Genomic DNA, 13,360 nt, shown 5'->3' with positions numbered 1-13,360 from the left:
TGCATGATTTACCATTAAATTCAAACAAGAAGTGAGCTGAAGTTGATATAGATATATAAAAATATAATATAGTTTTCTCAACATATATAAATTTCTAAACAAATAGAGTAAAAATCCGTAGTATTTTTAAAAATATTTATAGCATAGCATTCACATTTATAGAGTTTCAAGAAGGGGATAATGCCAAAGTTTTTTTTTTTGAAAAAATAATGTCTAAATTCTTTACTCTACCTTTTAACCAAAAGAGGTGTAACAGTTTGTAATCTAATCTCCTGATCACTTATGAGTAATGAAATAAGTAATCGTTAGCAAATTGGTAAAACACTAGCCACACTCTCGTGAACACTAAGCTCTTTTGAGAATCTTTAAACATGATCATCCACGTCAACTCATGAGGGTGGTCCCAATCCCATGAAGAAGGAAAGCTATACAAAGGAAGAGAAGATATATATACTTGGTGTAGATTTCTTCTCCTTTGCCAATGATATAAGACAAGACTTTCTCATCATTAATGCATATCCTTACTTCAAACTTCAGACAACCACAAGATGATCCAACCACTAACTATGCGCCAAGTGTTCACCTCCAATATTCTATATAACAGTCTCATTAGCCTTCCCTCCTTTGTAAATACACTAACAGAGTGTTTAGTCTTTATTATGTTGAAAGAAGAGACCAACGAGAGTGGCTTTGTGGGGGGTAAAGCTGACGATGAGGATGATAGAGAGGTGGCTTCGTGGTTGATGCTTAATCTAGGGAAAGACGGTGATAGTCACAACAATGGGTTCTTATTTGGTGTTGAGTATCTTGATCTTGTTGACTACAGCTCCAACATAGACAACCAGTTGGAAGATCAGCACAGTCACTACGAGAGGATCTATGGTGGAGAAGATGGAGTTGTGCCACTTCAAGTTGAAGACACAACAAGTCAGTTGCAACTAAGGCATCACAACTTTCATTTGGGTAACAACTATGGTTGCTCAACAGGAGCTGACTACAACTACAATGGTTCCATGATGGACATCAGTGTTGTGCCAGAACCATCAGAGAGTGACACAACAGTCCAACACCCACGAGAGCCTAAAGAGACGAAAGACCAACTATCTGGCCCACCTACTCAACAGCTAACTCCAGCAGAAAGGGCGGCTAGGGTCCTGAGATACAGAGAGAAGAAGAAGAGGAGGAAGTTCGAGAAGACAATAAGGTATGCTTCAAGAAAAGCTTATGCAGAGGTAAGACCACGGATCAAGGGGCGCTTTGCAAAGAGGATGGAAACTGAAGCTGATGCAGAACAACTCTTTTCAACATCTCTAATGGCCGGATATGGAATTGTTCCTTCATTCTGAACTCTTACGGCAGAGATGAGCTAGATTGCATGCTGTAAATTAATCCTAGTTTGGATTTTATTATATTACCACTGTTTCACGTGTGGATCCTTTGGTTTTGTGAATTTTGTAGAAATTAAAATCCTATCATATGTGAAATGTTATCCTCTGGAACGGTGCCTGACTGGATTGTTACCACAAGAAAGAGATATGGGGTAGAGCTGTAATAAGAATATAATAAAAAATGATTTCAACGGTCTCGTCAACTTTAGTAGTTGTTATGTTGTAAACAGAGGTTGGAAAGCCTTTCTCAGCAATGTTGAGAGCTAAGTTTCTGACCCATCACAGCCATGTCCAGCTAAACCTATTTTAGTTGGTTGAAACAGCCATTGTCTTCCTCTTCTTCTTCGTCTTCTCTCTGTTGACAAAAGAAAAAGAAAACACCTCACAAACCTCAGATAGAACAAAGAAGTCATATCAAAACAGGGTAACTGGTAAGTGATGAGATAAAGAGTCAAACTTGGCCAATACGTAATCGATACATGCAATACAAAACTAGTGCTGTACTTAACCGAAATTACGATCTGTAATAATAATACGAAAGACAATTATTACACCAACCCTCGTTACTTTATTCGTGTAATAATACGAAAAATTACCGTTTTATCATTTACAGCTGTACTTAACGCAAAAAAGGAAATTCTTAAACGAAAAAGGAAACAATGAACACGATAAATGTTTATAAAAAGGACAAAATAAATATTTAGTAAAATATGGAAATACCTACGAAAAAAGGAAATATGGAAACTTTTACGAAAATGAAAAAAAGGAAATTTAACTCTATCTTTTCTCTATGGATTTCCAACGTTAAAACCCCTCAACTAAGTTTATTTTGGGTAAAAACCCTCAAACTAAATATTTAATGAAAAAACCCTCAAACTAACGTTATTTAATGAATTAAACCCTAACAGATCATAATTACCATTACTACCGGTAAATCTTTAATTTAGGGGTTTCTACATTAAGTAAACATAGTTGAGGGGTTTTACCATTAAAATTTAAAAAACAAAAAAAATCAAAATTTTATAATATTATTTAAAAATTAGTAACTTTTTTTTGACAACATAAGCGAGAACTAAGTAACTGAACCGCGCGATTCAGAAAGCCAAACAGAAAGTATTGAATCGACATATAACATAGCTGAAGGAGAACTCCTCGCACCACTTGCACGCTTGTCCGCCATAGTATTTTGTGCTCTTGGAATATGTCTGATCCGGAAGTTAGAGAAGAAAGTCTTACTGCGTCTAAATTCTTTATATAATTTTTGTTATATTTTCTCAGTTTTTACATTTTTAATTTATACATATATAATGTTGATGTTAAAAACACGTCAAACTCATATATTTACAAAAAAGAATTAAAAATGCCAATTTTAAAAATTTAAGTTACTAATTTTTAGATAATATTATAAAATTTTGATTTTTTTTTACTTTTAAAGGTAAAGCCCCTCAACTATGTTGTGTTATTGAATTAAGAATTCAATAGAATTCAATGTAACTGTAATTAGAGTCTTTCAGTGGATTTGATTGGATTCTTTACAAGATAAAGATGAATTTTAGTGGAGTTTATCGTAAGTCAAATGGAAAATAAATTCAGTTTCAAACGTTTAAGTTCAACCGTTTTTGTCTGCATCTTCATTTATTTGGGTTCAGATTAAAACCTAATCCAAACAGGTTTGCTTTCTAATTACTTTGCCAAGTTGAACTTGATGAAACTCAAAATCCAAGCAATAAGGGGATGATTGGTAAGTGCTGTAGCTTTATATTTTTTGCTGTAAAATTTAATCTGTAGATTTATTTGTTGTAGCTTTCCTTGCTGTAGATTTCTAAAGCACTAATTTTTTACTTTGGAAATAAAGCTCTCTACAGCCATATTTTGATTTTGCAGAGATTTTTTTGCTGTGAGTTTTTTAAGGAAAGCAAAGCTCGATTGGTTGATATATATAGCTGTAGACTAAATTTTGGCTGTCCAGAGCATCTACAGCCCCAACCAATCATCCCCTAAGTGTCAGATTTTGTTTACTCTTATCTTTCGTACAATTTTACATTCAATTCCATTAAAACTAAATTCCAATAAAATCTCATGAAGATTGAATAACAGGTGATTTGAATTCTCTCTAACAAGTACTCAATCCAATAACAGTGGATTTCCCTTAAGATTTGAATTCTATTAATTTCCATTGAATGCACTAATTCAATAACACCCACTTAATGTAGAAACCTCTAAACTAAAAATTTACCGGTAGTATTGGTAATTATGAGCTGTTAGGGTTTACTTCATTAAATAAAGTTAGTTTGGATCTTTTACGTTAAATACTTTAATTCGGAGGTTTTTACCCAAAACAAACTTAGTTGATGGATTTTAACGTTAAAAATCCTTTATCTATATATCACAACCTAACAGTACACGTTTATCTCTGTGAATTGCTACTGTTACTTTTGTTCATCTCTATAAACTCTTAAGTGATCTTTGTGTGTTCTAATAAGATGAAATTTCGCGCCATATTTTCGAGTAAATGTCTCCGTCAAGGAATCTCAACGGTTTACCCTGCGATGACTTTCCTACCACGACCCTCCTCCTCTACGATGATGATCAAATCTCAATCAGAAGAAAACCTAAGCAAACTAAGCGACTGTATGGAAAACATGGACGACGATGTCTCGAAGATGTTCATGGAGTGTCATCAGACAGACTTCCGCCATGACCCCGAGCTGCTTCGTCTTCTCAGCGATTATTTCACCACGAGCAAATCAGTCACCGAGCTCTGCGAGTCTCTGCGTAAGTGCTTGGAGAGAGCCGAACGGGACGAGTGCTTCTTGATCGACGAGACGTTGCGTGATTTCCACGAGGAGAAGAACGGTTACGGCGGTTTAGAAGCTAGCTTCAGGAAAACATTCCGAGATCTGACTAAGTTCAGAGACGACGGTGATCTTATCTCCGGGGAGTTTCTCAGGAAGCTTGAGATCTGTCACCGAGACTTAGGCACGATGATTGTTAAACTAGAGTCTACGATGAAGGACATCGACAAGAAGCTGAGACGTTTACGTGGAGGAAGAGCGGTTGTTGCGGCGGCGATGATCGCTCTAGTGGCCGTGGGAAAAATCGTGGCGGGTATCTTTGTACCTGTACCGGTTGAAGCAGTGACTAACTTTGCTGCTTCGAGGTGGAGAGAGTCGTCGGAAACTCTGAAACGGGAAAAGACAGCAGTGACGTCGATGGAGAGGGAAACGATGGTGGCTCTCAAGGAGGTTGAGAAGATGAGCAGACTTGTGAGTATGTTGGAGGCGGTGGAGAGATCCATTAGACTAACGGTGGACATCGCCGTGAATAAACGGTCGTCTGTGGCATTTGCTATGGGAGGGATGGAGGAGGAACTGGAGAAATTGAAGTCAACGCTCGTTGACCTAGACAGAGAGACCGGAAGGTGCGATGGGTTTGTGCAGTTTGGACGTACATTGACTCGAGACAGGATCTTTGAGTTTCTGTCTTGCGGTGAGAAACGGTCATAACAACTTTGTTGAATTTCTAACTATTTTTGTAGATATACAAACATATGATAAAATCTTATTGTGTTTTGTAAAGTAGTTAGCTCATCATGATTTTAGTAATAAAATGAAACTAAATCAACATATGATAAAAATTCATTATCTTCCTAATCCATTTCTCTTTAATGTTTCAATCATAAGTCAAAACTTTGCATGAAACAAACCTTAACACATTGTAGTTTTGGATAAAGCTTTTGATGTGAAAGAGTTACACAAAATATAAATAAAGAACAAAACTATGACAGAAAGAACAAAGCAAAACACTTTTGTAACCCTATATAATATATAAAAGATAAACGTATATAAGCTAAAGAATGCCCTGAATGACTGAACATATATCGATTTGAGGTTACCTCTTCATCGATATCTTTCTTTAAAGACCAAAATTGCACATCTGCACAAACTCCATTTCGTTGTCGACGTATTTAGTCCAGAGAGACTTGTATTGGTTCATAGCAATGTCTAGCCATGGTTTCATGTTCCCATTGTAATGTATCACTGCTGCTTTTTTAATCTCGTCCATGCTCACTCCCGGGTTGTAGCCTAACCCAAGCACATGCCAGGACTTGTCCAGTGATTTCGTCTTTGAATAGAATGTCATCAGTCCCGGAGGCAGAGTGCCTAATTTCCAGAGACTTCTGTCTTCATTCTGCTCAGAGATTAGCACACAATCAACACAAGATAAAAGAGATTTTTTGAAATGCATAAGTTACTAAGAAAGATATGGGGCTTACCAAGTTCTGCCAGTAATGGTATTGATCTGTGCATTTCTCGCGCCTCCAAGCATTGAGATCAAATATATTCATCCCAAAGGCCCAAGCACAAGCATTGGGGTTAAAGCTCTCTTTGATCAGAGGATGAGTGAAGTTTAGGTATTGACCATACCGATGAAAAGAGCCAAAGCACGTCTCAACAGCTCCATTCACCTTCCCATCCAAATTGATCTTCCACAACCCAGTCACATCCTTCTGCACCACAACGTCATCGTCCAAGAACAAGATCTTATTCAGCTTCGGATACATCTCCGGTAAGTAGAATCTCAGATGGTTCAACACCGAGAGATACTTCGGGTTCTTGAACTTGATGTTATGTTCATCTCTAGTCGCGTTCTCCGCCTGGTTCTCAAAGTAAAACTTCTGCAACTTAGCAGACTCAAGCTGCCTCAAGACCGGCGCATACGAAGAGTTCAAGAACTTAAACTCCTCAACCGATTTAATCTCAACACGAGCACCACGGTCCAAAGGACGCATCTTAAACCAAACCTTCATAGCCGCGAGATTCATCCTATCAGTCACCACATGAAACACATGCTTCCACGGCTCCTCGGCGTTCACCACAACCGACCTCACCACAACGGAAACAGCGATCACATTATCAGAGAAGACCGCGTAGTGATAAAGACTCGGATCCTCCAACACAGCCGAATCAAACGGAGCATCCTTATACTTCTCGGGGTTAGAGATCCTCTCCCCAACAAGCCTCATAGCCAAACAGTTAAGACTCTTGGGAACCGACTTAGCCGAGATCAAGCTCGCAACGGCGCCGTTTTTCTTGGCTTTCGTCAACTGCTCTTGAACGGCGAAGATCGTATCCTTCAGCTTCTGGATCTTTAACTGCGTATCGTAACTCTCTTTAGACTCAACGATCATCATCCTCGCCGTCTTCACCTTATCTTTAACCTCTTTCTCGATCTGCCGAAACGCATCCTCCTCGATCGCGTTCACGTTTTCGAGCTTCAATCCAGGTTTGGCCTGCAGATCGGAGAAGTTAACCGCCAGATCTTCGAAGAGCTTAAGCTGCTTTGACGCGTCGAGCTTGAGCTTCCTAGCGTAAGCAGCGTATGCGTTCACAAGCGTGAGGTGATCGGTCGCTTGCTTGTGTATCAGATCTAACCTAGTTTTCAACGGATCCGATTGAAACGTCCTCGGCAATGTCTAAAACCAAAAATCGAAGCTCAGATTCAGAGGATTGATTTTAAATTTTGATCGACGAATCGAAGCTTACGTGATCGAGGTGAGGTTGGTGACGAGAGGAGTTGAGGACGACGGAGAAGGTGGCGAGGAAGAGAAAAGAGAACAAGGCGGAGATGAAGATACGGTACGAGAAGAAACTGCGGAGTCCTGATCCGACGCCGTTCCGGCCTCCACGGAAGGCCACCGCCATTTAGCCTTCACCTTTACAAATCAGTTATTTTATTTAAATTCAGATGGGGATGAGGTTATTGCTTTCCCACGGTAGAGTGTGAATTAGCCTCTAGAGAGTGATGGGATGGATTATGGATTAGATCTCAAAGACATTTTAGTGAAGAAGACACGTTAATGTCATTAATCATTGGTTTAATAAACAATTACTAATTTATAGTGTAGATATAAACTCTCAATATTATTAAAACCCCAGTCTCACCTATATACTTTAGGACATTAACATTTTATTACCAAAGTATTTGAAACCAGCAGCTTTAATACTTGAAAGTATTGTTTGTGTAGAATTATTATCAACTAACACTTTGACTGCACAATTTTTTTTAAAAAAATAAACAAATTTAGAAAAATAATAGTTTCTGTCCATTTTATAACAATTGATTATTTCATTTTTAATTTTGCCACTCAATGATTAATTGAAGAATAAATATATTCTATTAAATTTGCCGATCGAAAACATTTGAAAAATAACTAAAGTGTTATTATACAATAAATTAATAAATAAAAAAATTGAGTAATTGACATTGTACGTTGATTTTCAGTTCTGTTTAAAATCTGATGTTATTTAATTGATGATTTTTATATAAACACTGAAATCTTGTATTATTCAGTGAGGTGAATGATTTATTCAACAAACTCTAGTTAAAATGAAAAAGGTAAGAACCTCGTTATATAAAAAAAATTAAAATTAAATTATAAATAAAGTTCAAATGTATACAATCAAACAAATCATCTTCATTTGAACCGTTCAATGTGAATATTATAAAATCAATTTAAATAAATAAATAATCCAATGATTCGTATAGCTAGTAATCAAACATTACATGATATGGAGGAAGTTGGGTTTAAGACCAAGCTTCAACATTGTATCTCCCAGCTTTCTCCAAAGCCTTGAGCCACCGTGAAGCCATTTCCTTTGATCCTCCGGTCTCCTCCATCACAATCTCCTCCAAGGCCGACATCACATCACAAGGCATTTTCGTGGACGAGCCCGCCACGTAAACGGCGGCTCCATCACATAGCAAATCCCAAACTTTCTTCCTCATCTCTAGTATCCTGTGTTGCACGTAAACCTTCTTCGGTTGGTCTCTAGAGAATGCTGTGTAAAACCCTCCGCCTTTTACTTCAGAGAGCATGCCTCCTTCTCTTGCATGAGACTCCCAGAAGTCTTTGTATAAAAAGTCAGTGTCTTTGTTCCTGCAACCAAAGAAGAACATGACTGGTGCGATCGGGCTGGTCTGAGCTTGCACGGCTCTCTCAGCTATGAACCCGCGGAAAGGGGCACATCCGGTTCCAGGTCCCACTAAGATGAGTGGAAGCGACTGTGGTGGAGCAGGAAGAGAGCCTTTGTGAAACCAAATCGGTATGTTTATCTCTAAACACAACGGAACACAAAATGTAAGATAAATACGTAGAAACAAAGACCTGAGTCAGTTAAAATAATACATAGAAACACAGTGCTAACCTTGCTCAGGTGTGAGGCTTGCGAGCCAAGAGGAGCATAGACCTTTTCGAGTTCTCTTATAAGGGTATGAAGGGGTGATCCATGATACCACGCTTACTGTCAAATGTACTTGACCAGGGTGGGCCAAAGGAGATGAAGATATCGAAAAAGCTCGTGGTTTTAGCGATGGTACTAACTGTACTAGCCACTCAAAAGGCATTTGCACGGAAGAGAAATCCTCTAGCACCTACATAGGCAGTAGCAATAAGATCTATTTGGTTCAAGACGAATCATGGTGTCCCCAATTGGTTACCTCAAGGACGCTTTTTCTTTCCTTCTGATTGTAATTGTAGAGGTCATCACGTCCCTCGGCTGAGGCAAAGTATTGCAGTCTTTCCTTCTCAAGTTCAGCTGTTGCATAGAAGCTCATAACCTGACACCGAGAAGATACATTGTAACGACTTCCATCAAATACTTAAAATTACATTATAAAAATCTGATATTCAAGATCATTAGGACTCTTACCTCGAAGAAGTATCGTCGAGGTGAAGCAGATGTAACGTCCATTGTTAATTCAACAAAAGTCTTAAGCTTGATAGGGACATGGTGTGTAATTACTTCTCCACATGAACCATTATTCACTGTCTCTCTCGGACAAACCTGAAAGTAAATTAGTTATCAAAATTTACTTCAGTTAGACAATCTGGGATCATCATGTCAACAGAGTGGAGCTACTTACTGTGATGAATGATTCCGGGTCCAAATGACAGCGTTTTATAAACGCATCTATTGCTGAAGAATCTTGGCTTGGAAGAAGCTCAACAACATCGCCCACTTCATATTTGATACTCTTAAATGAATTAAAAAAAAAACAAAGAGGAGAAATTAATTGAACAACCACTTCATAAAAGAGGAGAAATTGATTGAAACTAGTTAGTAAGTGATAGCAAAGTTACTTACAGAAGAAACAAATTGGAACTCGAAGTGGCGGACATCCTTTGTACTTCCAGCTTTCGTCAAGACTTCATTTTTAATCTGCATGATTGAAATATTTAAATGCAAGCCAAGGGAATAAAACTCATATCATCCAGGCTTACCAGAAATAAGATATTTTAAGAAAACATATTTTGACCAAGAAGGACCATCAAATCCGTATTCAAGGTAACACAGCATAAAAAAATAGCATAACCAGCAAGGTTGCATAGCATATATAACATAAAATCAAAAAAAAAATATAATGGATGTGCATAGTACCATCTTGAGAAAGCAGTCTGGTTTAGTTTTGTCCTTGGATAATTTTCCGGGTGACATTCCACGGGCTCTTTCTATGATGTCTGCTAAAACAATAAGAGGCATATTATGCAAGAGTTCACGAGCCAACTGAACCAGAACATTAAAAGTCATTTCTCTACATTGACATTTTTCTAGCAATTACCATTATTAACTAGACAGAAAGTTCACTGTTAAGTAGCATAACATAGTCCTAAGCTAACATGATGGAGCAAAGTATCCACACCATGAATCCCCTCCTTAAAAACATGATAGGAATAAAAACTTGGTGTACCTGACTCTGCCATCAATTCAGGCTCCAGTGTCTCCTGCTTATGATATAAGATCCTATATTTGGGCTGATCAGTTAATTCATCTTGAGGAATCATCACATCTGGACCTTTAGGAAAGTATTTTGGATTGATCTGATATAATGTACTCCATAAAGACAGCATCCAAGGATCAAGAGTTGCTTCATACCTGAAAATTTAAAGAGAACACAAAAAGTGAAAAATTAGTATTCAACCACTTGACTTTATAGTACTAGACAAGCAATACTAAGAAAGTGGATACTATATCTTCCAGTGATCAAATGGTTCATTTGCTATCAAGAATAATAAAAGAGAAGATATAATTATTTTCCTCGATAATATACAGTTCCATACCCTGATGGGTGTTGATCATCTCCCAGACCTTTCTCAACGATGGTTGTGGCCCCAAGATCTAGTAACCTTTTGTCTAGCTTCTTTGCTACAAACTAAAGCCATCAGAGGAAAATAATGTCAAATCTCAAGATTTCTGGTTGTGGGGAAAGTGAAAACAGAGAACGTTAAGTTTGCTATTGTGCTTCTTCCTCGGTAAAGCCTACTTTTTTCTTATATTGATGAATACATCAAAACAGAACCGTTTGTGAAACTGATTTATATAGTGGCAGATGCACTTACATTATACTTCTGGTAACCTGAATCACCAAGCCCAAACACTGCAAAGCGAACTCGTTGCAACCAAGAGTTTCCCAAGTTTCTTTGAAGAAGAAACCTCCAAAACTCCTTCAGTGATTTCAAAAATAAAGACAAGGAAGGAACAATCAATAAGGTTCGCATTAAACTAGAAACTGCATTATTGGTAGTATAAAATTGACAACGAACCTTAAAAGAATCAGGAGAGTCTCCTTGCCCTGTAGTGGATACAACAAAAACAACAGACTCCTCATGAGGTAAAGAACTCTACAGCCAAAAAAAAAAATGGCAACTTTCAATAAGAATTTTAAGTTATAAAGGAACACACTTTTATACGTTAACTCGAAATTCAATCAACAGAACCACTCAAATCCAAGAGCTGATTACAACAATCATCGGTTCCAAGTGATCAAACAGAGGAACTGTAACGGTTTCCAGTTCATATTAAGCAAACAATCTTCAGAACAGAGTAAGAAGCTATATTCAATTCACAACAACGTCTCTCACATACAGGGTCGAATTCGTCGGTGGAGACGATAGAGGCAGGGCAGCCTCGGCGTTCAGCTTCGCGGCCAATACGCTCTGCCGCATCGAGAGCGTTTCCGGTCTGAGAAGCATACAGCACGAGCAGCTTCCTCTGCTTTTCTCCCATCGCCGCCGCAAGCGAATATTCTTCAATCACCGGAACACGATTGTACGGCCCGAAGAGAGATAGAGGGAGAGGAAATTGACCTCTGAGATGAACAGATAGTAGGCGAGGGGGGAGGGAGCTGAGATGATGAGACGATGAGAAGAGAAGACGTGAAAGAAACTAGCTTCAGGGTTTAGATGTAATGTTAATTTTGTAAAGTTTTTTTTTTTTTTTTGGTTTCAGCGGATCCATAATTTTATTATCCTTATCCGGATCCGGGGTTCGCGGATATCCAGTTGTCGGATATCCTTTTAAAAATTATAATATCCGGATCCGGATTTGGATCCTTAAAATAAATAAAAAATAATATTAATATATATAAAATATTAACAATAATTTAAAAATAAAAATATATATAATGTTTTTAATTATTTCTATGTATAATATTATAAAATTTACATAAAATTTATATATACTATTATAAAAATGAAAATATATTAAATAAAATTAGTTTTTATATATAGATATTACTATTTTTGAAATAGTTATTAATAAAATTTACGGATCCGGATATCCGGACTAAAAAATCAAGATATCCGAATTCGGCTTTGACGGATCCAACATTTTACTATCCGGATCCGGATTCGGCCTCTCCGGATATCCGGATTTTCGGATCGGATCCGGATCGAATCCGGATCTCGGATAAAAGTTCCAGGCCTAATAACTAGATCTTGGTCGTGCACATTTTTTTAATACTAAAATATTTTAGATTATGCAATAAAATATATCAATAAATTAATATAATTTGGCATTATATATTATCTAATTTATAATAATATTTGTGTGGCGTATAATATTTACTACTATAAAATTTATAATTTTTGTATTTTTGTAACAAAATTTATTTTGAAAACATTATTATGTAACAATACTGATTTATATAATTTTTTGTTTTATTTCTAAATTTGAGTGAAAATTAAATTAATTTGAACCTACGTAATAGAGAGTTTGGTATATAATTATTAATTAAACCAATTTAGTATAGTTGTTTAAATAATAAATCAAATTTTTTTTTAATGTTGGGGAATACACAAACATTAATAACAGTAGAGTAAAATATTATATATACGATATGAATAAAGATTAAATGTTTCATCTATAAAAGGAGGTCTAAATTATGTATTACATGGTAAACATTTTTAAAGGTATGATTTCTAAGTGGTCTATCACATATGAAATAGGTCATAATTTATGTACTAAATAGAAAAGAAGATTTTATTTTTAAGTTAGAAATAGAAATAAATATTTTTTGAAAAAAACATCTTTTAAAATACTTCTTAAATTTAATTTTGAAAATTAAATCAATTTAGTTTTTTTATTATCACTAAAATATTATTAAAAGTATTTTATATAATTATTGATTTTTTTACAATCAAAACTAAACTAAAATTTAGTTTTTTATACTTTGTGATAATTAAATTTTAATTAACTAATTTCGAAAATATATTTTAAAAAGATTCTAAAAGATATTTGAAAGATTTTGTTACACATTTTTTAAGATATTTATTAGTATTTTAAATAAAATTAAAAATATTAAAAAATATTATAATTAAGTTATGTTAAATTTAGTAAATTTTCTAAGAATGGTCCAAATAAAAATATCACGCATAACTTCTATTTTAATAGCATAGATCAGAATAAAATATCTAATGCGAGTTTTTTATGAATATTTTCCTGATTTTTGAAAGTAAATAATGAAAAAATACAAAGCCTCTCATTCAGTTAGAGGTGTTACCCAAAAGTAACCCAGCGGTCGGAGTGCATGTTCTCAATCTATTAGGTCAGAGATGTGCAGGCTGATTAGTTTACTCTCTGCCCAGAGCTCACCTAGGCGCTACAGGCTGGTCAATTTGCTGATAGGCTTGC

The 13,360-nt window shown here is 36.1% G+C and overlaps 4 protein-coding genes across 6 annotated transcripts; 2 read left to right on the top strand and 2 right to left on the bottom strand.

Annotated features, from left to right (window-relative positions):
* The first annotated feature begins 436 nt into the window (after window positions 1–436).
* LOC111213237 (zinc finger protein CONSTANS-LIKE 2) lies at window positions 437–1,494 on the top strand. The gene has a single exon (XM_048750039.1). It carries the CDS (start codon window positions 549–551, stop codon window positions 1,344–1,346), a length of 798 nt encoding a protein of 265 aa, XP_048605996.1. The 5' UTR covers window positions 437–548; the 3' UTR covers window positions 1,347–1,494.
* A 427-nt stretch (window positions 1,495–1,921) lies between these two features.
* Window positions 1,922–5,207, top strand: LOC111213233 (UPF0496 protein At3g57100-like). Its single transcript, XM_048750038.1, has one exon. The coding sequence runs from the start codon at window positions 3,872–3,874 to the stop codon at window positions 4,892–4,894; it is 1,023 nt and encodes a 340-aa protein (XP_048605995.1). The 5' UTR covers window positions 1,922–3,871; the 3' UTR covers window positions 4,895–5,207.
* Window positions 5,085–7,232, bottom strand: LOC106438927 (probable galacturonosyltransferase 9). Its single transcript, XM_013880230.2, has 3 exons — window positions 6,935–7,232; window positions 5,665–6,864; window positions 5,085–5,579 (listed from the first exon to the last, which is right to left on the bottom strand). The coding sequence occupies exons 1-3, from the start codon at window positions 7,091–7,093 to the stop codon at window positions 5,304–5,306; spliced, it is 1,635 nt and encodes a 544-aa protein (XP_013735684.2). The 5' UTR covers window positions 7,094–7,232; the 3' UTR covers window positions 5,085–5,303.
* A 570-nt stretch (window positions 7,233–7,802) lies between these two features.
* On the bottom strand, window positions 7,803–11,637 carry LOC106438925 (NADPH-dependent diflavin oxidoreductase 1). 3 transcript variants are annotated; one of them, XM_022714928.2, is made up of 12 exons: window positions 11,315–11,637; window positions 10,993–11,070; window positions 10,789–10,893; window positions 10,510–10,601; window positions 10,140–10,324; window positions 9,830–9,912; window positions 9,536–9,610; window positions 9,315–9,425; window positions 9,101–9,235; window positions 8,889–9,008; window positions 8,597–8,822; window positions 7,803–8,506 (listed from the first exon to the last, which is right to left on the bottom strand). In XM_022714928.2, the coding sequence occupies exons 1-12, from the start codon at window positions 11,453–11,455 to the stop codon at window positions 7,977–7,979; spliced, it is 1,881 nt and encodes a 626-aa protein (XP_022570649.1). In that variant the 5' UTR covers window positions 11,456–11,637; the 3' UTR covers window positions 7,803–7,976. The 3 variants fall into 3 exon arrangements, with proteins under 3 accessions (XP_022570649.1, XP_022570650.1, XP_022570652.1); XM_022714929.2 differs by having other exon boundaries at window positions 9,830–9,909; window positions 11,315–11,635; XM_022714931.2 differs by having other exon boundaries at window positions 10,993–11,021; window positions 11,315–11,555.
* Window positions 11,638–13,360: the final 1,723 nt, after the last annotated feature.

This window comes from Brassica napus, chromosome C3, assembly GCF_020379485.1.
Source record: "Brassica napus cultivar Da-Ae chromosome C3, Da-Ae, whole genome shotgun sequence".
Lineage (NCBI taxonomy): Eukaryota > Viridiplantae > Streptophyta > Magnoliopsida > Brassicales > Brassicaceae > Brassica > Brassica napus.
The sequence above is the reverse complement of the archived record's forward strand: the minus strand, read 5'-3'. Positions and strand labels throughout refer to the sequence as shown.